This window comes from Elgaria multicarinata, chromosome 3, assembly GCF_023053635.1.
Source record: "Elgaria multicarinata webbii isolate HBS135686 ecotype San Diego chromosome 3, rElgMul1.1.pri, whole genome shotgun sequence".
Lineage (NCBI taxonomy): Eukaryota > Metazoa > Chordata > Lepidosauria > Squamata > Anguidae > Elgaria > Elgaria multicarinata.
In genome coordinates, this window is record NC_086173.1 from 94701917 (window position 1) to 94728915 (window position 26999).

Sequence of the window (26999 nt, forward strand, 5' to 3'; positions counted from 1 at the left end):
AACTGTCTTAAGACATTAAATTGTATAAATAGAACAATAACTTTGGCCAAAAAAAAAAAAAATCACCCAAAAAAATCTACAGTATTTATAACTACGTACAAAATGCAACAGCAAAGGAAAAACAGATCAGGTAAATGCATCCTTAAAGGTTTGTGGCATCTTTACCTAAGAATACTTCCCTCTAAGAACTCTAAGAACTCTAAATTCCTGTGCACTCTGTTTCTTCCATCCTTATTTTATGTTTTATATTTCTATCAAAAAATGCCACTACCTGATGCTCAAGAGATTATGGTGCAAACCAAAATGGCTGACTGATACAAAAGCAATTGCAGCTCAAAATGGACATGTCCTTTTGTGTTTAGATGTGTGTGCATGTGTGCATTTGTGTGTGCTTCAGGGCCATTCTCTGTGATGGTGGGCTGAATTCTGCCTTGCCCTTGAACCAAAACAAAAGACACAGAGGTTAGGGAAAATATTTCTGCTGAGGATATGCAAAAACATACTTAAGTGGCTCACATTTGTGCCTTTATCCTGATCACATCAAATCCCAAGGAAATTTGTACACATAGATGGGATTAAATTGCACGTAAGGAGACCACTCATTTGGGAAAGTTTTATATAAGCTAAAGATAGTGAGCCATGCTAATCTAATTCTGCTGATTTCAGTATCATATCCAGAGGCACTGGGTTTCCAAGGTAAAGATGGGATCTGCATGTCTTTAGCTACACTTTTGCTAATTTTCTGTCTTGCATTATTTACACAATCACCTAAGTTCAATATTGTAAAGGGGGTGTCAAAAAATTCTCATGGATTCTAAAATGAAATCCTAATGAGTGGTGTGTATCTCTATGTGTGTGTATAAACACACACACACCACACACACCACAATTGCAACACATCAGATGAGTGAACTGTCACTGGGTAAGAAACACATCTGAGCCAACCCTTGACTGGCACAGCCATTACTCTTCTAAGGAAAGAAAACAACAACAACAACCCCCTAACTGGCACTTCTACTTCTGTTCCATAGAAACTCATTTTTAAGTGTTGCGACTTTATTTTCCTTCATTACAGCTTTTTCTTTTAAAGAGTCTCAAAGCGGCTTTTAGCCATGGTGCCCCTTCTCTCCATCATGATTTGTAAAAGACAAACGGTGACTGAGTTAAACCAAACCCAAAAAGACGTAAGTGGATTTTCTTCATGACACAAAATAAATCTCTCTCCCAAGTGCTTGGGATGGACAGCTCAAATTAATACCTTTCACTTGCAGACTCTGGGTGAATTTCAGCATTATTTTGCAAGGACAGTAATTATTTTCATTGCATTTTGTTTAAAAACTTTGCAGTGATTGTGAGATTCTTCCTTTTTTTCCCTTTTAAAAAAAAAAAAGGCCTGAGTTAAAAGTTCCGCTCTGGGACTTGTGTCAGACTTTGTTCGGAAGCAGAATCCAACTTCTTCCTTAGTTAATTCTTCAAGGCAATTCATTCACATGGGGGGAACTATCATGCCAGATATAGCTGTTGAAGGGGACAAGGAAAAAAGAAGAAGACGTTAACTCACTTTGTGGAAGAGAACATTTATTCCAAATATTTAGAAGCACTTCATTAATCTGACCTGCGATGTGGACTTACACATTATATTGGATGAAAGCTTAGGAAGGAAATATAATATCTGGAGCAAGGCAGATGTATAAGTCCAGAAAATGAAAGAAGTGCTTGTGAGGACACACCTCAAAGATCCAGTCCAAGGCATGTAGTGCCATGTAAGCAAGTTAAAATACTTAATAATTCTTAATAAAGATCAAAACCATTAACCTCAATCAAAATTGAGAAGTAATATTGACAGTCATTGAGTATATTGCAATATAAATTCTGTATAAAGTAAAATCAAAATTTCATTATTTTGAAAAAAAAACCCAACAGTTTTTATTCGCTAAATATTCTATTTAGATGTTTTAAAAGACAGGAATGAGTTGGAAGGCTATCTGTCCCATTTATAACACATGGATGGGAAGTCATTGAAAAAGAAATTGTGGAAATCTCCTGCAGAGACTAAAATGAAGAGCCCCATCATACGGGGTGGGGATCATGTTTCCCTATGGTTGCTTTGTCTCCTGCTTCTGTCTCACAATAGGGATGAACAGCTTCCTCTTTCTCCACACGGGGAAGAAAGAGGAAGCAAACAACGACCACGTGGCCCATTCACTGGGCGTTTTTATCGCGCTGCTTCTCCTGCACACAGCACGAAATGGCAGCAGGTATCGTTACAGTAAAAAAAAAAGAGAGTAGAAGGAGCTGAAAGCAGACAGAGTTGTCCTTTCGGCCAGTAATGAGTGTGCTATAAAATGTTCATCTGATGACGCTCATAGTTGCAGTGTGTTTTGATCACAGAGAAAAGCTCTTGACTTCAAACAGCAGTAACTTTGGCAGTCAGTCACAAACAGAAGAGGGTCTCAAACTATACATGAAAAAATGCAAAAGGAGAACTTATTCTCAAAAGTGCAGAAGTAAAACGTCTTTATTTGGGCGCAATGTGTTTCAGAGGCAAAAACTGCGTGACCTATCTGCTGATGAAAATCCAATCCAGGTAGAAGCAGTAATGTATGTAAACATTGAACATATGCATCTCCCAGATTGTGCAGTTAGTTTGCAAGCCCACCACTGCCATGATATATGTGTGATGATGGCATGGGAATTAGTCATGCTGTGAAGCCAATTCAAGTGACTGGAGCTTCCATAAATGACCATTGCTATGCAGAGTTTCCATCACATGGAAGTCGATTCTCACCTGCAGTCACACTGGCTTTTATGTATAGATCACATTCTAAACATATGCATTACAGTCAAAAGGTGGTGCTTGTGACAGACAAATAAGCTTATATTCAAGTGGAGCTCAGATTTTGTTTCTCTAAAGTGAAGTGGCATGAATAACCCAATCCAGTCAAAAGCTAGCATTCTTCAATTTAAGCCAGTTCACAGTCAGTTCCATGGCACTAAACTAACATACATTGAATTATTGCAATATGACTGATCTGTGCATCAGGATGTTTTGCACATGAGCCCTAGGAGAATCTGCAAGGATAATCTAGTCCCACCCCATCCATGCAATGCCAAAAATGACCTATTGCAAGTAAATACATCATCACAGCTGGGAGTCACACATGGTTCATGGTAATGGTTGTGACAAGACCACCTCTTTAAAATGCCAGCCACATGGTTATTTGTGAGAGGACATAAAATGAATGCTGGTCTTTAGATTGATGCACTTCATGGGTACATGATTTAAAATCAGAGCAGCCATCTCAAACATCTGGGCAAGTGATTTCTTAGGGAACAACTCAGCCCCATGACTGGTTCTAATTCATTGTGCTTTAATTACAGCTGCAATAATTTGATAAGAACCAAGCCAAAGTGAAAGACTTGCAGACTTGGTAGGGGGAGGAAGTGAGAGGGAATGTTTTCTCCACAAACATCACCATATGTGCATGAATTACAAGACTAATCAGCAAGGGGAAGGCAGTTTAAGTAAATGGCAAAGACAAAATGAAGGAAAACAAGAGAAGACAAGAATGCAAAATATAGAGACGAAGTTGGAGTCAGGCAACTTAAGGATGTGACTTAAGGATGTTCCAGTATCAAAAAAGCCATTCCTCCTTAAAAATAAATCTGGTGTCTCTCCTTCAAGGGTATTCTTCAAAAGACCAACATTGCATGAAAAAAGTCTAAACAAACAAGGACTTTCTTTAATCTCAGGTGAAACTGTGATCAGATGAAGATTATTTGGAAGAAATAATATATCTGATAACAGGTCACAGGTTAAATTTACCATTAAAAATATTTGAATAGTTAAATATTGAAAACCCAAAAATAGCAACTAAGATTGATTTAGCCAGATGTTGAATAGCTGTCACTATGCCAATGTTCTGAATATTTCCAAACTGAAAAGACTTCTTGGAAATGTGGGCACAGAAAATAAATGATATACTTCATGAGCAAGTTAACTTTTTTTGGATGAAACTTTATTAACTGCTAGATGCCTTTGACCATGGCACTTCGAAGTAGGGCTCTACATGGTCCCACCTTCCTTCCACCTTTGCGAGAACTTCATCCCCCAACAAAGGTGTGAAGAAAACTGTGAATTGTGGCACTTTCTGTTGGGGTGAGATATTTACAATTTGATGAGGTGATCAATCTTTCTTTTCCACCTCTTCTTCTTTCAAACAAGTTTACCAATCTGTTAAGAATGGTGCTGAGAATGACACTAAATACTGATGTAGACAGTTTCCATTGACACTGAATGGAAAATGGGGGTAGTTGTCTTTTCGTCCATACAATGTCGCTGGGAAACATGCTATGTTACCACTGCCAATCTTAACAGATGTTTAAAGCACCTGACAACCATCTGCTGAATGCAGCAGCTTACCTTTGTTTAAAGGCTTCCCCCCACCCCCAAAAGCGAAGAAAGGTAGAAAAACTGCCCAGCTACCTCATCAAATTATAAATATCCCCCATACCAAAATGTTGACCCACCTCACCTGAACATCCAGCTGCCCTCCTGATCTTTGCAATGGTTTGCTCTATTCTCCACCTGCTCTTGAAACCATTGAATGTTCAGCTGGCAGAACATCTGGACCATGCCTATTTGAAAGATTATCTTCCCCATATCAGCCTGCCTATTCACTGAGGCCATTTTCTGAGACTCTCAGAAAATGGGTTGGCTTCCACCAGCTAAGGTGTAGCTGAGAAGATCTCCTTGAAGGGGGCTTCAGGTTGTTAAACATTCTCTTCAAGGAGGCTGCCTTGATGTCTGCACCAGACAAAGACCATTTATTCCCTGAGATTTTAAAAACAACTTAACAGCGAATTGATTTATCTCATGCTGCTTTCTTCTGTTGTTTTTAATATTGTTGTGGTATTGTTATATCTTATATTGTTATTGCTTTATTTGATACATACTACCTCATGCTTTGAAAAATTCTGCTTGAAAGATCGGGTATACATTTATTAAAATAAATAATATTGGAATACAAGTTGTAAAAACACACTGGCTGCAGACATGACAATGATCATGACACCACAAGCACAGAATACAATGACCAGAGTGGAAGACTTTTCTATTCAATGAGGCCAGGCCAACCCTACCATTGGGCAGAGTCAGGTAATTTGTCATGAAAGGGCAGTACATTATTAGTTTTACATTTGTGTATTATTGTATTTTTAATGCCAGGGAGAGGGAGAAGCACCTGTGGGATTTTCTATGTCAGGTGTGCATAAAAATATGCAGTCTTTTCACACACAGGCTAAAAATGGGAAGGGGATGTGGATGTGCAGACAAGCCCAGCTCCCCATTCCACTCAGTTCTTGATCTCACATTGAGCAGGGATGTTCGAATTGGTCGTTTACTTGAGCATAATTAGAAGCCTCTGAGTGATTGGGACCCCTGATTTTATGCTGTATCTTGTGGTTTTAATTGTTGTGAACTGCCCCGAGGGCTTCGGCTCTCAGGCGGTAGAAAAATGAATAAATAAAATAAATGAAGCAGGACTGCTGCTGACACAAAGGCTTCTACTCACATTCAAGCAAACGTGAAACCACTTCAAACTTTTCCCCTCAACATGGGAAGGCCGGGGCCTGAGCAGGCATTGACATAGATGCTGGGAGCTAGGCTTGTGTGTGCACTCACACCCCTCCTCCCTTTTTATGTGAGCAGGCTGAATGCTGCCTAGGGCATAGGCTTTCACCCCATATATACACACTGAAGGAGCAAAAGTTACTAATGTCCCCCTAAGCTGAAGGAAGTGGGAAGATTATTGTGGCTGGATTTATAAAAGCTGATCAACACAACTAGATCAGCTTCATCCTCATAAGGCCAAAAAAAGAAAATTAAAAACTCAAGCAGTCTGTTCGCTTGTGTATGTGTTCCATTTCCTTTGTGGATCAGTGTCTGTAACTTGACAGCAGAAGCTTCAACTCCCCTCTCTCCTTCATCCTATAAGGTAAGATATGCTAATTCAGAGCCCTGCAGGGCAAACAGCAGGTGCACCCGGGCAATGGGGAAAAGGATTGGGAGCCCCAATCCCAACTACAAACCATGGCAGCACTTTTGAAAAACCCACAGGAAACCTGAGCCTACACAAGATCTGATCTGAATGCCCTGTGACTGGACTAAAGCAATTTCCTGATTCCTGTCAAAGTACAGCACTGGATAAGGAATCCTCCCCCCAACATGGTACCTATGAGATGGGTTAGACTAAAACTCCCAGGAGTCCAACTCACGGAAGGGTGGGGAAAGCGGCCCTATATCTTTAGCTCATCCACTTACATACAAATGGTAGTATAATGGCAGTCAGCTGTTGGCACCACAAAATCTAAAACCCTTCAAAATACTTTGAAAACAAAGAATCCTTGTAATTATATAAATTTTGGGGATTGTGCCTGGGGTGAGTCAATGTTGAATAACATTTGCCTTAAGCACATTTGTATTTTTGTATTTTTTCAGCTCTTTGCCATTTTATATTTATTTTCCTTAGATATTAAACTTCCATACATTTGCAAAACAAATTCAATTATGTTTTAATTGCAGACTATGTTTGGGGAGTTTTAGTCACTACTAATACTAGATTCAAATGATAACCCAGTTAATATTGGGGGTATAATAGGCTGTTAAGGCTTTCTGGGGGGGGGCAAAACTGTCAGATGATGACAGTATACTAACATTTATGGGCAGTTTTAAACCTCTGATTTTAGGAAATAAGCAGGAGTACAAAGGCAGGGAATTAGGAAAAAGTTCTGTCCCCCCTTCCCCTCCCCCCCAATGCAGAACCTTGATCATCTTTGGCCAACTACATCTTTCCCCATGTACATAGTCTTGTCTGTCCGTTCTAATTCATCATTGCTAAGTGATCAGATATATAGGAGCAACTGGTAGTGAAGTGAATAAAAACATTTTTGCAGATTTTCTGTACCGGCCATTTGTGGTAACTCTTCAATAATTTTCTAAGCAAAGATGATTCCTCCTTTTAGGCAAGCTTAACATTTCACAGTAGATAAATGCAAGAAACAATGCCAATGGAAGAGAAATGGTATGAAATATACTACACAAGTAGGTTTTTTCTTCTTCTTCAAAGAATAGCTATCATTATTATTACTGAAGAAGCCTAATACTTTTGAATTAAATTACAAGTCAAAAGGCAGAATGACATTCTGAATTTCTTCCTGCTTAAAAGGTTTCATATTTCTATTCTGCCAGGGCCTTATCATGCTACTTTTGTACTTTAAGTGCCTCGTGTAACGAGACCACCTAGGCTTTTTCCTGGTTCAATGTGAAATTGATTCTGTAAAGGGAAATATCACCGGATTTTCCTTCCCCAGAAACTTGACAAAAGGAAGATTTTTTAAAAAAACAAAAACCCTATGAATGGTATTATTTTTCTCCTAATTCGTGTGCGGATGGCTCTATAACAGAAAAAGAAGAAAGCAAACATGTACTTTATGTCTTACGAACTAAATGGTTAAAAACAACAACAGAGAAGAGTTTGGTCGGTCTCTAAACGATGCAAGCACAACCCAATCGCTCAAGAAAAAGAAGTCAGACACCCACTTTCACCTAGCAGTTTACTTACGCAATAGCACTCAACAAGTCATACGTTTCTGGGCAGTTATTACATGCCTTGGGTGGCGTAAAATGGCATAATGCTGGAGGCAAAATTTCTATTAACTCATTACATAAGTTCAGCTGTTCCCTAAAAATGCCCTGCCTATCTTAGTTTCACTCTCATATTGGAAGACTGAGTTCCTAACAAAATTATGACAAAAATGGACATCAGCATTATGTCTGAGCATTTCAACTTGGGATGTGATATATGTAAGTGATTAATTAGCAATCTCTACTAGGGATATGTGGCAGTCATCCCTTTATTTCTAGAGATAAGGCTGCTTGCACTTCACACTTGGGAGACACATCTGCAAAAAGTGGATATACACTTTTTGCAACGCCAACCTGAATCATTGTTGCGTAACACAAGAGTATTATTATCATCCTCACAACTGTGTTTCATACGTTTCCCATTCAAAAGCATAGACAACAGTGTAAATTAATGCAGATGTGCATCACTGCTATGCATTAGATGAACAATTGATTTAACTGTATAACATCTTGCGAATTAAGCAGAAGTTGCCATGTTGACCATAAGAAAAAAGTCCAAAATCAAAAAATCTCTTCATCAGGCAAGATGATACAAATTGTTACAAAATGATCAAGTCAGTTTTGTTCCTCCCTCTGCTCCATCCTCAAAACCTGTTTTTTTATAAAATCTTGCCTGCTGAAGAGATCTTGAGATCTCGAAAGCTTGCAGATCCCCCCCCGCCCCAATCTTGTGGTTGACCTAATAAAGGAATTACACTAGTATAGAATTTGTAATGTAGCAATTAAGCTATCCCTTCTTTCCTTGAGTTCAACAGCAATGCTCTTCCTATTACTGCTGCAGTCAAGAATGGGTAGCCCCCAGATGTAGCCTGTTAAATCCTCCATTAAATCAGGAAACAAGGCAACAGAAAGTCCTCCTACATGTTCACTTCATTGTCCTGTCATTCCCTCCCCTACCTGCTGTGGCAAGTGGTCCTGGTGTGCCATGCAACAGGTGAGGAGGGAGGAGCCTCAGCTGCCTTGTGTCCTATTTTAGTGGGAAATTTAAAGAGGTGTAAACACAGACCAGTTGTGAGGTGAGGGGGCTGCCTTAATACGGGGTGCTTAAACAGGTCATGCCTATCCACAGGCCAGCCAGGGTTTACTTGTTGATCAAACACATGACTTGTTTCTGTCATCACACTCGTATTCAGCAGTGCGTTGGACTGACACTTTATGACAGCTACGTTTCTCCTTTTTATACTGACTCATGTCATTAGTAGGAGCTCTACACCTTTTTAACTGCTGGGAAATTTGTTGACAACCAAAAATGCTTTCCAGTTTAAACTGTAAATCCAAAACACCAGGAAAAGTGGTAAGGAAGTGAATGTGTTTTTATTTTCTTTGGGTGCAATCTTTCCAGCACATCTTCCATGCAAACTTCTTTCATTCCAAGTGACACTTGCGTAAGATCAGTTCTTGGTAGATTGTGTGTTTTATGGTAAAACAAACAACTGCAACCTGTTTTATCCTAAAGATTTATGTCCTGGATTTTTCAGCTTCTAATGCACTGGATATGGCATTTATCTTTAGCCATGGTAAGTGCCTTTTGTTTAGAAATAAGTGCTTTCCTTGCTGCTGATACACTGAACACTGATAATGTCATTTGCTTTATGTTTGCAAAGCTGGCATCTCACTTTTGGTGGCATGTGGCATGACCCAGAGGATCCTGGAAACATTAGAAACATTTGAGATACGCAATTCTTGAATAAAGCTTATGTCAAATGGCTTTAAGCAATGGGGAAAAATGTCTGTTTGTCCCCACATTCTGTGAAGATAGACAGAAGAAAAGGAAGGAAGAAAATCCCACGTCCGGGTGAGCTACAGCATGAGTCAGTAACCCCTTCCACTCCAGCGCAATTTGAGGCAGCTGGTGATTATAAGAAGCCTTCTTGTCTAAGTGAGCATGAAAATGTGTACTCCTCTCAGTGCTTTAGAGTGCAGCGCAGTAATTATGAGGGAGGGTTAAGCACTGTAGGGCAGCCATATAGCAGACCAAACAGTGAAATGGGGAATTCTGCTTTTATGAGATACATGGTCCAGAGATGTTAAATAAATCTTTCATTTCCTGGGTGTGCAATCCAAAGGCAATATGAGAAATAATTTTACAATATACACACAACTCCCTCTTAAAATCTAATGTGGACATTATATTCTATGTTTACCGCTCTGGAATCTATTTTAGATACAGAGTGGTATTATAACTATTGTATAAACAAACAAACAAATAAATATGGGCCTGAAAGATATGTATCCAGAATTCTAGGCCAACACAGGGTTTCAATTCAGTGCAGATAAAGTCTCAGCTTTAAGTAAACATCTCCATTAGAAGCCAAGCAATATAATTTTGAAGGTGGACGGAAAATGATATTATGAGGTGGTATGTGGTAAGGCAAAGCCATCATAAGGCAAATTTTGAATGCACTGGAACAAATATTTGGCAACACTGGAGATCACCTGCTTTAGGGTATACCACTACAAGCACTCGTGTTGTGTTCACATTTTGTTTTACATTTCTCCATCACTGTCCTGGAACTAATTTTGACACTTTTTTCCTATGTACACAAGCTTCCTTCTTCTGAAATTGGAGACAAAGGCTAAAACTCAAAGAAACAATGAACTGGTTGTGTAAACCTAAATGATATATATTTTCAAAAATATGTTTGCACAGAGCAACTTCCATCTTCGAAACTGCTTTTAAAACTGAGGGGAGGTTAAAAAACAAAGTGTGATATAGGGTGACCATATGGAAAGGAGGACAGGGCTCCTATATTTTTAACAGTTGTAGAAAATGGAATTTCAGTAGGTGTCATTTGTATGCATGCAGAACCTGGTGAAATTCCCTCTTCATCACAACAGTTAAAGTTGCAGGAGCCCTGCCCTCTTTTGTATCTGGTCATGCTAGGCAGGGCTCCTGCAGCTTTAACTGCGCAACGAAATTGGTGGGAGGCGCCACTTGCTAATGGCTCCATTTGATGCTGCTGTTTCATTGGTGTAATAAATGTATTACACTAATATGGGTTTTGGAACTTTTCTTTTGTCCAACAAGGATACCTTTGCTTTGCTTTGCTTCACCTTCCATGGATTCGGTACTTGTCTGCCTTAGCAGCTGAGTATGTGAGATCAAATGGTCCCAGTTCATACCCCCCTGTAATGGTACTGCTCCACGTCTCATTACTCCCTTTTAGAGAGTGCTCTGCCCATTTTAAAATTCTGAGACACTATGAAAACCCCTTGAAAACTCAAGCACTCTTCAAACAGGACTCTTAACAGTTGAATGTAATCACAGTGCAAAACAGTGCACTCCCCTTTGAGGAATCATGGCAAGGACTCACCCCCTCAATGTATTTGGCAGGCTACACAGATATGCTGAAAATCCATATGCATGTGATTGCTCTAGATGTGAATTATGGAAAGAGGAAGGACTAATAGGGGAGGTATCCACTAAAGTCTATGGCATGACACAGAAGCGAAGACAGCCAAAAGCTGAAGAGGATTTCAAGGAGACATAGTACTGTTTACATGATAAATTAGCTTCCATCCAGTACATTAATCACAAAGAGCTATTATTATGCAAGGTAAGAAGGTGGGAAACCTTAAATAAATATAGTATGTGCCACATATATTTAGCAATATGTTCTCATATGAAAACCATACTTTGCAATGGTCTGTTTTCTGTGATGGCCCCCACAAATGTTGCTGCTATTAGTAAGTAAAGATTTTGCACATGTGGACATGACAAAGGAGAAACAAAATCAAAAAAAGGAAGGGAAGATTGACTGACGTACTTCAGGAGAAGGCCAGACCCTGGAGAGACCCTGCAGTGGAGTACTTGCTAGAGTCCACAAAAGACTGGTCTGATAAAAGACAACAACAAGGAATAAGAAAGGAAAGAAAGAGAAAGGCGGGTGTTAGTAAGCTGCAATATCACTCATTTTAAGCAAACACTCAGACCATGCTTTTAAAGATACAGCATCTCAGTTCAACAGGACAATACGAGCAGGCTGCTTTGCCAAGCAAGGGAATGAGGGTGAGTATTAGCGAGTCAAGGAAATTATAGCCTTACACCACCGTTCTAGACCATCAAAGATCCATCACCCTTCTGACAAGATGCAAAGAAATAAAGAGCTATAAAATAGTAACATGCCAGGATTGGCCTACCTTGCAGGCTATTCCCATTGGTGCTGGTACAGGTGGGGGGAGGGGAAGTCTGCGGTCTAACAACAGGGGCAAAAGCACTCTTCTGTTTCACCGCTGAGACCATGTTGGCTGGTGAGAAGGAGAAGATCCCGGAGGAGCTGCTACAGTTAGAAGGGAGGCTAGTGGAGGAAGCCATTGTTGGGCTGGATGGCACGACTGGAGTAAAACAAGAACAAGAGGGAAGATTCTTACCAAGGTTTCAAACAGAAATGCCCACAGGACTGAGTTCAGCAGCAAGGTTTACTTAACAAATGACCTGAATGCTTGGTCCTTTGTTCTCTGAACATCTGAACGTGCCTTTACATTATTTTCATGGACTCGGCTTACGACAGTCCCTCACTACGGAGTTAATGCCAGAAGCCCAGGTCATGTGGAAGGAAATCACACCATGGCTTGTTCCCATACCATTATTGCCTCAAGAGAAGCTTGCATGGGAAGAAGCTGCATTATGGATTTGTCCTATGGTACCTGGGACTTCTGATATTAGCTCTGAGATGCAGGAGGAAGGTGTTGTGCAGCAGTTACCATTCTGTGAAGGAAACATCAGATGGGAGTCCTGAAAAGCATTCCACCATTTCACCTCACTATGGGCCATCTAATAATCCTCCTGGTACTAGTACTTGCTTCCTCATTAAAACGCTTGCCTGTGCTCATTATAATTCTTCCATTTCACACAGTGGTGCAAGAGATGGTGCACTACATAGCTTAGTCCAAGAGACAAATCCTAAAATCACAGAAGATGTTGAGGAGTACTTTCAAATTGTGTGAAGCGCTATACAATCCCAAAATAGCATGTTTGTATCCCTGGAAGGGATTCTGGGGGTTCTTTTATTGTTTTACCCCATCCTATTTTACAATTATTATTTTTTGTTGCTGCTGTTTCTTCTACAACTGAATTCCAGGTAGGCCTATGTGTCTGTGTTAGGGGAAAGAGGTCTTTAAAGGTGTCCTGAAACTTTTTCAAAGGAAAATGTTAGTTTGAAATGGTGGTACTAAAGCTGTTTTGCTTTTTACAATATTATTTTAGTACCCAATGAATCTCATGATTAAGGATCCAATTGCATACACACCTACCTATGAATTAGGCCAATTGACTTATTTCTGAGTAAGTCATGCATTACATAGGATCACCGTGGAAGGCTGCAATCTTGTGCACCCTAATTTGAAAATAAGTCGATTGAATCCGATGGGATTTACTCTTGTGTACACATGCATAGCATGAGGCTGAAATCCTATGCATATGTACTTCGGAGTAAGCTCTACTGAACACATTGGGACTTCTCTGAATAAACATGTATTGGATCAGGTTGATAAATATATTTCCAATCATTTTTGTTGGCTGTCTGAAATAAAGAAAAATGTGTGATTGTCTTCATTCTGTTAATTATGCCTGAAAGATAATGAGATTTCTGGAGGTAGAGTACTTGCAAAGTTTGGAAACTGTGTTAGTGCATTACCTCTTAATCATAACACTATCACAATGGTACCAGCATGCACAAAGCTTTAGTTTTGGGGCACTTCCAGACTAATAGCAACTAGCTCTACCACTCAGAAAACATTGTGCAGTTATTCCATCTTTCCCTCCTTGATGGATTTTTGGTGATACGAAAAAGGACAGAAGTTGTGGGAAACCATGAGAGGGTTACCAATGGGAGGCAATGGCATCTGGATGCCATGTGAAATTCTATGAACGAGGGCAATGACATGATAAAAGCCTTGTCTGGGAAGCATCCTCGATCCCCTGGACCAGGGCAATTGTGCCAGGTCAGACTGACTTAGGTAGGGTGACCATATGAAAAGGAGGACAGGGCTCCTGTATCTTTAACAGTTGTATTGAAAAAGGAATTTCAGCAGGTGTTGTTTGTATATATGGAGAACCTGGTGAAATTTCCTCTTCGTCACAACAGTTAAAGCTGCAGGTACCCTGCCCTCTTTTAAATCTGGTCACTCTAGTATAGCTCCTGCACCTTTTACTGTTGTGATGAAGAGGGAATTTCACCAGGTTCTCCATATATACAAATGACACCTGCTGAAATTCCCTTGTCTATACAACTGTTAAAGATACAGGAGCCCTGTCCTCCTTTTCATATGGTTACCCTAGACTTAAGTTAGCCTGACACTGGCATCTATATATGTACTAGTGTGTATGACAATACCTATAGTTTTACATTTCCAAGTAGCTTTATTCACTCCAGCAGATGCATCATTTGATTTTGAAAGGTAGATATACTTTTTAAAACTCCTTCTGGTTTCTTGTATAAAGGCAACTAATGTCTTTGGCTAATGCATTCATCATCTAAGTTTAGAGTGGTTTTCTTTCCTTAATATAGTGCCAAGTTACTCCAGAATTATTGGCTTCCATGTCTATGAAAAAAGAGAAGACCCTTACGCTGGTCAAATTACTCATTTTTTCTTCATCTTGTTTAGAAGCGGTTTATGTTCAGGATGATGAATAATTAAATGGCAGGGGAATGAAAATTCAAATCAGCTGAGGTTTAGATTATTATTTTATTTGCATTTCTGTAGATAAAAATCACCCTCTCAGAATCTCTGTGCAAGCATCTGATATCATATTTGTGAACACTGCGGAAATCAATTAATGGAAATTAAATGTTCAAAGTTTCACAGTCTGACAGATACAATCTTGGTCTAAAGTCACTCAGTATCTGCAAGCACTTGTTAAGGCAGAGCAATCAAAGCACCTAAATTGAATTGCTACTATACAGCAATTAGTTTATTGATTTAATTAAGAATGCCACCTTTCTAATTCTCAAGCCATGATTGAAACATTTTCCGATTGAAGATATTTGCCATTAATGGGACAGCAGGATTCACCAGGAAAAATCTAAAGATGATGGCAGCAGTAATAATAATATGGAAAGTAATATAAAGGCAGGACATAATAAGAGGAAACACTTCAAAAGGTGAATCAGTCCAGTCCAATACATATGAAATAATGTATTGCTGCACTATTTTAATGGTCCAAAGAAAAGGGCTTAGATCAAGATATCACCATAGATTATCATCTCAGACTGAACTATTATATCCCATTAATATAGTGTAATAGTGTAGAGAGTTTTGATTGGTATTACACTGCTATCAGATGGTTGTATCCAGTGGAACAGACACTGCTGATGGATCTAATTTCCCATCCTCCCTGCAGTTCACCATGTGCCCCCCAAAATCTGCTCCAGATGGTGATGCACACTGCATCAACATCAACCCATAAAAAGTTCACAGTAGCTGAATCCCCATTATCAGGTTCCTTTGGAAAACATAGATCCCAATCCAGAGATCCCCATATGTTGAAACATTCTGTCAATGGTACAATTCCTCCTCTGAAGGCTTTGAAACCTTAACCTCATCCTGTTTAAGGGATAAGAGCCCCAGATTTAGCATTCCTCTTCCATCCATCTTTTGTAAACTGCCCAGAGAGCTTCGGCTATGGGGCGGTATGTAAATTTAATAAATAAATAAATTTAATTTAATTTAATAAATAAATAACCAGGCTATTGGTATTATCAAAGCTGAAAGCAGAAGGTATCTCTTTGCCATTTCACAACTGATCCTAATTCAGCAAAGAGTCCTTTTCAGCACTGGTCCTGATTCCAAAAAGGATCATGATTCTTGGAATGTGGTGTCTGATATTTTGAAGCTCAGCAGGTGTGGATCTGATTTACTCCTAGATAGAAGATCCTTGGAAGTTCTATTTATGTAGGTCTGAGCTTTTCAAGCTATAATTAAAATAAAACCTAAAATGATATATCAATATCTGAAGTGCATAGTGTATCGGGGAGTGGAAAGCAATGCCAGGAATTAGGGCTGTGCATCGCCTTGGATCCAAACTCCAAATCCGAAGCGGATCAGGGTGATTCAGACCTCTGAATCACGGATCCAAGGCTGTTTGGGCGAAGGCTGAGGCGGCCCGAAGCCAGCCCTTGGAGGGTCCCTTACCTGCTGCCTCCGCTGTGGCCTACTTCCAGGATGATGCGTCAATGGTAGTGGAAGCAAGAGCGGTGGCGGCAGAGGCAGGTAAATGGGGAATCGTCCTCCAAGGAGGATAGGGTTGGTGGTAGCTGCACAGCCCTACCAGGAATGATCTGGAGAAATGATGTTACTGCCTAAGTATGTAACCAATGAAGCTCTTTCATCTAGTAAGTAATATTAAAGGCCTGACAGTGCAATCCTAAGCATGTTTACTCTAAAGTAAGCCCCACTGAATTCAATGAGACTGATTCCCTGGTAAATGCATTTAAGGTTTCAGCCTTTAGGTCATTACGAGAGGCCAAGCTGTTAGCAGAACCACCTCCATTTTTAACAGGAAACTGTAAAATCTCCATTGCACACCAAGCGAGATGTCACGTACCAAGAATGTCTTCAAGGGTGTTTCCTGTGTGACTATCTTATCTATCCAGAACAATAGCTTTATGTTCCCAGGCGGAATGTACTGTTACAGAGGAAATGTTTTGCAAAAGATAAGGGGGGGCTCTGGTGTTACATTTTGATTGGTTAATGCTGCTACTGGGCCCTGCCCCTTGAAAGCTTTAATACTGTACCATATTCCCTATGTCTTTTGTCTGATTGCTCCCTTTGAAGAGACCAGGCCTTGATTACTAATCAATAAAGCGCTTTTGAACCCTCTGTCGCTGGAATGGTGGAGTCGTGCTTAAGGGCTGTTTGGATCTCGTCCTTGGGTGAAAAGAACATTGATCTAACAAAGCCATTTAGTATAAGTTGTGCAACATGCATAATACATACTGGCATAGGGAGAGTTGGCAGCAGATCCATTCAAGAAGGTTGGCGATCCACCTAAATTGGACATTCCAGCATTTCCGTAGCCATTCATGCTTGTCGTGACGGAGTTGTAGTTTGTCTGCTGAGGGGTCGTGCTTGGCACATAACCGTGAGGCGACACACTGCTTGAGTTGCGAGTAAAACCTTTTGCAAAAAGTTAAAAGGGTACAACAATTGCTTGTCAATAGAGATTTAACCTCAATTACAAAATATCCCAAACTTTGCAATCCTAAAACTGAAGGAAGCTTCAGTGTAAATGCAATTCTGGTGAAAGAGAGGGAGTGGAGGTCACTCGCCATATAAAGTTTCATTTACAAATAGTTTATTAAATGTTTGTTTATTATTTAGGATTTATACTTGTTAGATGCCTTCTCTAAGTGCCATACAAAAATCAAACAATACAACTTAAAAATCCGAACCAGCAAGAACACCCCACTTACACCATCCCAATACAACAGAAATACAATGCAAATTCCAGCCCTAGAACTTAAACCACCATCAATGCCACAGAGTGTAAAATAACAAAAGTTAAAAAGGTTTCTTTTAGAAACAAACAAACAGTGGGAGAACAGGAAGATTTTAGCCTGATGCCAAAAGCAGCGCAATTTGGACATCAGCTGAGCTCCCCTAGGGAGAGCATCTCCTAGTTATGAGACCACCACCTTAAAAGTATTGAGAGTATTTAAATAAGTGTGAGTGTTATGGGTCAGAGATGGCAGATGATGTTGCAAATAGCTATAAAATATGACAAAAGCTTTCATAACTTCCCATTAAAGGTCTTTAGCCATGAATTCATCAACTTCTTAACCATTTGTGACTATTTCAAAGTGAAAAAGATGAGTACTTTAAGAAAAAGTGCATGGTCCTTGCTTGTTAAAACTAGATCTAAAATGTCAAAACTGAATCAAATAATTGTGTTTACAATTCTTCAGATACTTGCTTGGCAGAGGTGTGGAGCGGGAGGATAATCTCAATGGAATGTTTAGCGTTTTTCAGAGATAGTCTTAAGAGAGAGCCAACTTGGGCTATCGGTGCAAAAATGTAAAAATAAAGGAGACTACGATGATTATAGGTCTACTTTTCAGAAATGTATGTTGCTGTAGGAGTTGTGCTCTAAGGCAGGTGTGGGCAAAAGGTAGATCTCCAGATGTCTGGGACTTCACTTCCCAGAAGACCCTGCCAGAATGGCCAATGATCAGGAATGCTAAGAGTTGAAGTCAAAAACATCTGGAGATCTACTTTCTGCCTACTTCTGCTTTAAGTCACATTCAATAGGTATTGTGGAGATGGGCAGAAAAATGGGCAGCCTATTAAAATAATAGATTTGACTGGATGAAATTGTCTTTCCTGCAATGCAACTGCAGACCTTAACTGGTTTCTGCAGGTCATGAAACCAAATATGTGGCACTGAATTACTATTGGGGCCCTTACACCTGATCCTAGGCATCCTAGCCTAGAGTGCTTGGCCACATGAGCAGGTGCTTGGTTTCTATTTGTGACATATTATAAACCAGTACACTTCTGTCTATTATGTTTATAATAGAAACATTTTGGTGTGAAAGGTTCACTTTCAGACCAGACTGTTTAACTGGAAAGACTTCACTTTTGGATTCATTGACCATGACTCAATTAAGCATGTAATTTACTATGTGCCCTCTGTGTTAACTTTACACTGAGAAAATAGCACTGACGTTTATCTGAACATCTGTTTATGCAAGTGGATCATATGTTACCTGGACCATGAGCTGTTCTCTGTGTTATTCTAATAAAAATAAGCAAACTTAGTGAAAGAAATATGCATGATATCATTTATTAACCATGTTTGGTATCTTATTCCCCAGGCTTTTTTGTTTCTGTATCATATATATAGACTTAAGAGTGAACCAACCAGGGGTATCAGTACAAAAATGCAAAAAATAAGGAAGACCGATTGTTGTAAACCACCCAGAGCGTTTCGGCTATTGGGCGGTATAGAAATAAAACAAATAAATAAAAATATATACCACACCCACCATTTTTGCCTAAAGAGAAACATGTTTCTTCTTCTCTATCTTACCCTGATTGGTGGCCTGTGAGGCTTCTGAGACATTGACTGCTAGCTGACCACTAAAGGAATTCACACCCATCATTCCTGCATGGACTGACGTATTAGCGAGGGCTGGGAGTTGGTTATGATTGCGAGGGACGCTGTACAGTGCTTCTGCAATATCGGCTGCTCTTTTCAGAATTATTTCCTGGGAAGAGTTGAAAGATGTAACAAAATAATTAAGAGGCACTTCGCTGAGCAGTTAACGAGCCTACACCAATGTAAGTGACCATTCAATGCATCACCCTCATAACAATGGAACAAGACTGGATTGATCTAAGTGCTGAACAAGTTAAAGGTCATGCCCTATTCCTCTCAAGGGAAGTAACGGTTGATAGTGGATCTGTGGTTGATATGATGATCTGACTCAACTACAGTCTTAGTGAGTTTCATAAGCCATCATTTCTCAACCTTGGTTCCCTCTCTGTAAAATGGGAACAATGACCTACAAAGCAAGACTGCTACAAGATTGAAGATGTATACTGTAAAGTGTTACATAAATGGTTATTAACCATAGAAAGAATAAGCAACAACATGATTATTATATGTCTTGGGAAAGACCATGCTTTTTCAGTCCAGCTCCAAATTCTAGAAGGCAAGTATCTATCTCATAGAAAGCAAAACATGAATAAGTAGAGTAGGTAAGGAGGCTGTTACCACTATATTTATATTAGAAGCAATATATCAATACCAATTTTCGTTTTCTTTTACTACAAGTATCATACTATTGAAGCAAAAAAAGGGGGTGTCATATAAGTGCATTAACACCCTAGCACCTGAATGATGATGAAAACATAAACACTATTTTAAAAAAAGTGTGAGTCTCCACGTTAGAACAGGTAATGTGAAATGAAGCATAATTTTAGGTATGACAGTGGAGAGCCATCAATATAGCTAAGAAGCAAGCAGACCTCAGATATATTAAAAAAGCTGGCTTCTCTTATTGCAAAATGTGCACTGTGTTCTGAAATTATTTAGGCACTAAGGAGTGTTGTCTTCTGCCCTGATTTTACCAGAAGAGATCTCAGTAAAGTGGTAGATTTTGTCACCCCACATTGTGTGAGTAAAAAACAAGTCTGCTACAAGGCCCTCTCTGTGATGCTGGAGAGACAGTTTTCTGATTTTTAGGCTTTCTTTATTAGGCAGGACAACTTTCCATTTTCTGTCTCTTAATTATAAGTCGTCATTTGTGGGTGTATATATGAGTAAGCTCACTTCCTCACAGTGCAAGATCACTTCTAGAATGAATGCATATTAAAGATCCTAAGGAGCAGTACTTGAAAGATTTAACCATCTGTCTTCAACTCAAAAGTTTTTTCCTAACCTGCGAAACTGAGACCTCACCCATGGCAATTATGTTGGCCTTTGCTGCCAAAGTCATACTGAGGTAAAGTCTCCAAAGAGAGTGCCTAATTTGCTTATTTTATTTTGCACTGAATTTTATGCTAAATACTGGCATGAACTAATCCCATATTATCCCCCAAAACAAATATAAATTGCAAAGCATGAATATTCAAGTTTGATTGAAAGTATAAACACGTAAAAAGTATAAATGACAACCACACAAAGATTTGCATTTCCAGATATGACATCCAGTTTCTAATGCTTTTTTAAAAAAATACCATCAAAGAGATTAGGATTCCACCAATGAAGCTTCTACCAATGGAGGAAGCTCCTCAGGATCCAACCGATTATGGCTTTCTCATTTGCCGTTCTCTCAAATTTTATACTGTATCAGTGTGGCTATGTAGGGTACCCCTATAGCATAGATGTCAGAATACTTAGTCTTGAGAGCTATGCAATGAAGAATGGATTTACCTGGTTGTTATGTGGCATACCATAGAGTGCTTCCACCAGATCAGCTGCCCTCTTGAGTATTACTTCCTGTTAGGAAGGAAGGAAAAAAGAGATGTGTTCTCTATGAGTTCAGTAAATTGTATGTGATTGCATTTGTGTTGTACCCCGCCTCGATCCAGAGGGAGAGGCGGGCAACAAATAAATAAATTATTATTATTATTATTATTATTATTATTATTATTATTATTATTTAGAAAAAACATTTTGCAGCATTAACACTCAATGTTATCTTCTACACACAATAGTCTTAAAAAGCAACAGTACTTAGTGGACTCAGAATATTGTTAAATCACAAGTTCATCCAGTTCACAAACCGAAGCTTAATAAATTAAAAGGTGAAATTTGTTTGTGCTACAAAATAAAATCTGTCAGTCAATTGTCTGCATGATAAGCCATTTGTGGGTTTATTACAGAATAAGACCTATAGTCATTTGTTAGATCGCTGGAACAGCATTGATTCAGGGCATGTTACGGATCTCTCCAATCTGTTTATTTGGTTCTTAATTTATATTAACAGCAACAGTGACCTTATCAGATCAAGCACATTGTTCAGTTATCTCTGGAATGCAGTTGATCTGATAACAATGCAATGTTCAACTTCTTGGGCTCATCTTCCTTTGTCATGGGCAGGTACCACAACCATGTAGTCAGACTGGATAAGCATTATGAAAGAAAAGAAGGGGTTTGAAGACAAACATCAATACTGCAAAGGGACATTTCTGAGCATTTTCTTCCTAGAAATGCCATTTAGAACAAGTGCTGGTGGGGCGGGGAAGAGGGTCCCTGAAATTTAGGCATAGCCCTACATTTAATTTCCATGGTAGCTCACTTCTCCATCTGCTAATTTGTTTAGGAACAATCCAGGAACATCTCTCTATGCCCCGTCACTTGCTATAGCCCCATGCATTCAAAATTGACATCTGCATAACACTCTGTTCCCCTTATTTTTAACATGTAAAAACTTGGAGAACAAGAGTGGACATAATAAAATACATTTCTTATTTATAAACCATAAGATCTCTTTCTACATGACAGTCAATACTGCACTGAATTCCACTGGCTCAACACAAAAGCAAAAAAGGCAACTTATTTTTTATTTTTTAAAAAACCTTTAGATCCTTCAGCATAAAAGAATAACAAATCCAAATCTGAATATATTTCTGTGGGTGGCTTACAAAACTAGGGGTAATGTTTTTTTAACTGACATTTCAGTAAAGTTGAAAAGTTTAACTAGGGATGTTTTATATACTAGCTAGATTTTCTATCCAAAAGAAGCAGTAATGCTCAATTTTCATATACTATAGTCTCTGATCAGAAAATAGAGATATAATTGCATTCATTTTGCTGTCACCATAACCTCTTCAAAATCCTCGAACAACTCTTCAGATGACAAGCTTTTAGATGCATATTAGCATTTTTTCAATTTAAAATTCTCTACAATTCTCTACAATATATGATAAAATAGTTGTCATACTGCAGTAGCTACTTATGACATACATGATGTCCTAAATTTTAAAATGAGATGAGAATATGTGTGTGTTTTGAATCCCGAGTAAACATTTATCATTCCTTAAAACCATTGCATATTCTCCCCTTCAGGATGCATAATTCAATTATATTCACACATGCAGCCAGGTGCGTTATATAATTGATGGATTCTGAATCAATACATTTGAGACTATTTCTGAAGAGATCACTAGCTACAGCCTTTGTCCTTTTTGTGCATCTTGACCAAGGCACTAAATAATTTAACAGGGTATGAACTGAATGCACACGATACCCATATGGAATCAGGCCATGCTGTTTGAGCTGAGCCACTTAGAATGTCAGTAAGCCCTGCCTGCCTTGTAAAAGATTAAAATTCTAGAGTAGGAAAGAAGAGCTGCTTGTCAGATTTGACTTTTCTAGTCCAGAATAAACTAAAACATCTTGTCCAGGCAAAATGACTTTGAAAATGTAAAATTGTCCTAGGTGAAATCAAAGCCAGGAAAGCTAGGATTGAAACAGTAGCAGTAATATTACTGTAAAACATACTTGTACCAAATTATTGTTGTTGGTGTTGGTGTAGTAAAAATAATGACTAGTAAACGCTTGTCCCTTAGTATCAGTTTTGAAGTATTTTGCTTCAATATTGAGCAGTGATACCAGGTTGCAATTCACAACCTATTTATCTTAGAGCAGCTTAATTCACCTAAATAGAACTCCTTGGGGGAATGGTTTGTGGACTACTGCCTTAATAAAATTACACAAGGTGGGATCCAGAACCATCGTTCCAGCAGAAAAAGGATACCACTTGCTCAATGGGACTTCCCTGCTGAAGCCCCCCTGTAGCCTCCAAATCTGGAACTCCAGGGGGATGGAAAGGACAAGGAAGTCCCATTCTGCAAGTGTTATCCTTTTATTGGGGGAACAGCAGTTCTAGATCTCACCCACAGAAATCTATTTTCCACTTTCAAGAAACAAGCAGCTACTTAATAGTAAACCACAATGAATGTAAAAACAATAGAAAAGAACCCTGGTTTCTCACATAGTTTACTACTGGCATACACTGAATAAGTGCCATTACAATTTACAGATAGTCAGTGTTTGGGGTGTCTTTCCTTTGTAATGAACAATTGCCTATACATTTCATGCTTTCTTAAACAACATCTCCACATAATAACACCTTTTTTTGCATGTGATACTTTTAGGTTAGGCATGGCAAATGTTACATAAACACTCTTTTGTCAGATAATTCGAAGCTTTTACTCTAAAGATGATCATAGTGTCTCTATTCAGATTGGTCTTTAATAAAAACACACCATAATAAGTATAATTTGAAACATTTTCAATTTGCACTCAGTTACCATGGCTAATGCCATCATTACTTCAAATACAAAGCAGCACCAAAAAGTCTTCTATAAGTTACTGCAACAGACCTTGCAAGGTGCTTGAATTGCGGTGACCAGAAAATTGTTCTCACCTCCGTGTCATTACGCTCCCAGTGAACCAGCCCCCGAGCGTGTTTGTGTTCAGGATCTAATATATTGCCTTTCAATCAGAGCTGAGAGCCACTGAACACATAGACAGAACATGACGAGCAGGTCAGGAAAGCAATAAAGATTTTACAGAGCTGTCCAAGGTGCTAAATTCACTCAATAATGGGTTTGGCACCATAGTGTTAACCTCTCATTTACTACCAGTTTGAGAGACTAAATTGAAGTAGCTGACTTCATTTACCTTGAAATGTATATTTTATGACATTATGTAAGTAGATGGAAAGGGCACTGCAGCTTTAACAATTTAAGGCCTAAAGTATGTTTAAGATGAAGCCTGGCTATTTATTGTATATTGCACTTAAACTATATGGAATATTAAAATGCGCTGATTAAATTTGTAAATGGTATTATAAGAAGGATAGCTAATATAAAAAGATATATGCCTTTGAAAATGAAAGTGATATTGTGCCACTGAAAGCATGCATAGAGAGAGACACAGATGCGTAGAAAACACTTCTCTAACACAGAGAACTTGTCCTTAAGGAGGCACCAGTGCAGTGTAACTAAATTAATATCTATGACCGTGTAATGTTTTGTTCTTGGATAAAAGTTAAAACACTCTGAAGTGTATTAACAATGTTAAAAATGTAACATGTTCAGAAGCCATTCAAGCATTTTTCATTGAAACTTCTTAAGGCATAGGATGTGATTCTATGTGATGGTTTTCCGTCTCCTTCTTTATATAGTCTATGGGACTAAAGATCCTGTCCATGTCCCTTTTTCATCCAATATGTTTGAATTTCAGATCATTTAGGCTGTAATTCTATACATACTTATCTGGGAGAAATCTACACTGAACAAAGTGGAAACTGTGCTGTTAGTCTTAACGATGAAGACAGAAACCAGGCAGCCATTTAAAATAGATATTAATATACAGGCATCATCCCTTGATGTTTACACTCATTTGTTTTGTCTCACAATTGTCTGGTCAAACAGATTTTCAGATCACTGAAACATTACAAAATCCCCCCCCCCCAAAAAAAACTGCATAGAGATAATGGATGTTTACAGTGTAGCCTGTTTTACTGTCCCTTTAACATGACTGTCTATCAGTTATTTTTTCTCACTTAAGAAAAAAAATAGGTTTCGTGGTGCTCATGGATCCAGCATTGACACAAGAGGTACAGGTGGCCTTGGTGGCATGAAGGACCTTTTATCAGCTTAAGCTGATACACCAGCTAGGACCATATCTGAGTAGCAATAGCCTAGCTAGTTATCCATGCACTGGTTATCCCTTGTTCGGATTACTGCAAAGTGTTTTACACAGAGCTGCCTTCAAAACCATCTCAAAACTTCAGCTAATCCAAAACAGGACAGTGAGCTCATTAGCTGGACCTGGCTGGCCTATACAGTGATATTACACCATGGCTTCATGATATACAATGGGTTTCCATCCATTACCAGGACAAATTCAAAGTCCTGGTATTAACCTTCAAAGCCCTAAACAGCATGGATTACGCAATCCAGAGGATTGCCTCTTCCCAAGTATACCTGCTTGGACCCTAAGAACATCTTCAGAAGCCCGCTTTTGGGTGCCCCAACCAAATAAAGTGAGAGGGTCTTTTCAGTGGTGGCAACCTGATCTTGGAATGCACTCCAAGAGAGTCTTGCCAGGCACTCATGTGGTCATCTTTCAGCACCAGTATTTTTTATTTTCCCAGGCTTTTTAGTCATTTGGTTTTTTAAAACTATGTTAGTGACTTTAAGATCTTGCTGCTGGTTTTTACCTTGATTTTTTCTTTGCCTTTATTCTGTTTTAAACATTTTTATACTGTTTTTATGTTTTTTTAAATTTTTGTGTACTTTTAATGTTTACTATTTTTAATTGTTGTAAACCGCCCAGAGAGCTTCGGCTGGGGGGCGGTATATAAATGTAATAAAATAAATAAATAAATAAATTTATATTGGGTAATATCTAACCATATGCTTGCAAGGGTTGCTATTGGTCCACTTGCTCAACCACTAGCAGGACTAGATGACTAATTCTCCCAATGGAGGGATATGAATAGTGGGGTCCCACTGGGGTCTGCATTGGGAGCAATGCTTTTCATAAATGATATGGAACTAGGAGTGAGCAGTAGAGTGGCTAGTTTTGCTGATAACACCAAATTATTTTGGTGGTTAAAACAAAATAATTCACACACTGCTTGCCATACTTCAGCTGGCCACCTGACTCTGTTGCATGAACTGTGTGAGTTGCTGCCCATTCTGCAGGTGCCCAGCATGCAGTTTCCCCACTTCCTGCAAGCCACCATTTTGTGTAAGAATACTGGTTCAGTTGGTTATGCAAATCTCTATTTGCATAAAATGGTGGCTATAAATAGCCCCATTTCCGCAAAATTACAAGTCAAGCAAGTGCGAGGATCTGCAGACTGCTGTCTGGGGGTGGGGCAAGCCGGTGAGAAATCACTGAGCCTAGAGCCCCATCTGGCCTCTCATGACATATCTAGAGCCAATGTGTAAAAAAGGTAAACTCTATGTTATGTATAATTAGTAAAGGAATTGAGAAAAAAATGCCAATATCATAGTGCCCTTATATAAATCTATGGTGTGACCACACTTAGAATACGGTGCACAGCTCTGGTCATCACACCTAAAAAAAGATATTGCAGAGCTTGGGAAAGTGCACAACTAGGCAACTAAACTGATTAAGGGGAGGGAGCATTTCCCCTAGGAAAAATTACAAGGGAAGGGATTGTTTAGCTTAGAAAAAAAGGCAAGTATGGGGAGGCATGTACAAAATTATGCCAGGTGTGGAGAATGTGAACAGGGAGACATTCTTCTCCCTCTCTCTTAATAGTAGAACCTGGTGGGAGTTTCTAGACAGAGAAAAGAAAATACTTCTTCACACAGTGCATAGTCAAACTATGGTCATCACTACCACAAGAAATAGTGATAGCCACCAATTTTGATGGCTCTAAAAGCAGTTATACAAATTCCTGGAGGAGAAGGCTATCAATGGCTATTAGTCCTAATGCCTTAACGCTACCTCCAGTATCAGAGACAGTAAGCCTCCATTTTATTTTTATTTTTATTTACTACATTTTTATGCCGCCCAATAGCCGAAGCTCTCTGGGCGGTTCACAAAAATTAAAACCATAATAAAACAACCAACAGGTTAAAAGCACAATTACAAAATACAGTATAAAAAGCACAACCAGGATAAAAACCACGCAGCAAAATTGATATAAAATTAAAATACAGAGTTAAAACAGTAAAATTTAAATTTAAGTTAAAATTAAGTGTTAAAATACTGAGTGAATAAAAAGGTCTTCAGCTGGCGACGAAAGCAGTACAGTGTAGACGCCAGGCGGACCTCTCTGGGGAGCTCATTCCACAA

At 38.9% G+C, this 26999-nt stretch overlaps 1 protein-coding gene across 5 annotated transcripts in view; it reads right to left on the reverse strand.

The window, feature by feature from the left end:
• Nucleotides 1-1384: 1384 nt before the first annotated feature.
• The window catches only part of EBF1 (EBF transcription factor 1), a 410357-nt gene continuing 384742 nt past the window's right edge, over nucleotides 1385-26999 (reverse strand). For 4 of the 5 annotated variants that reach the window (XM_063120931.1, XM_063120930.1, XM_063120929.1 and 1 more), the window contains exons 12-17: nucleotides 20583-20648; nucleotides 18735-18912; nucleotides 16643-16822; nucleotides 11846-12040; nucleotides 11473-11541; nucleotides 1385-1518 (exon numbers count right to left, since the gene is read on the reverse strand). In XM_063120931.1, the coding sequence (XP_062977001.1) occupies nucleotides 11474-11541; nucleotides 11846-12040; nucleotides 16643-16822; nucleotides 18735-18912; nucleotides 20583-20648 (687 nt within the window). In that variant the 3' untranslated portion in view covers nucleotides 1385-1518; nucleotide 11473. The remainder of the gene's footprint in view (nucleotides 1519-11472; nucleotides 11542-11845; nucleotides 12041-16642; nucleotides 16823-18734; nucleotides 18913-20582; nucleotides 20649-26999) is intronic. The other variant, XM_063120932.1, reaches the window with a different exon arrangement.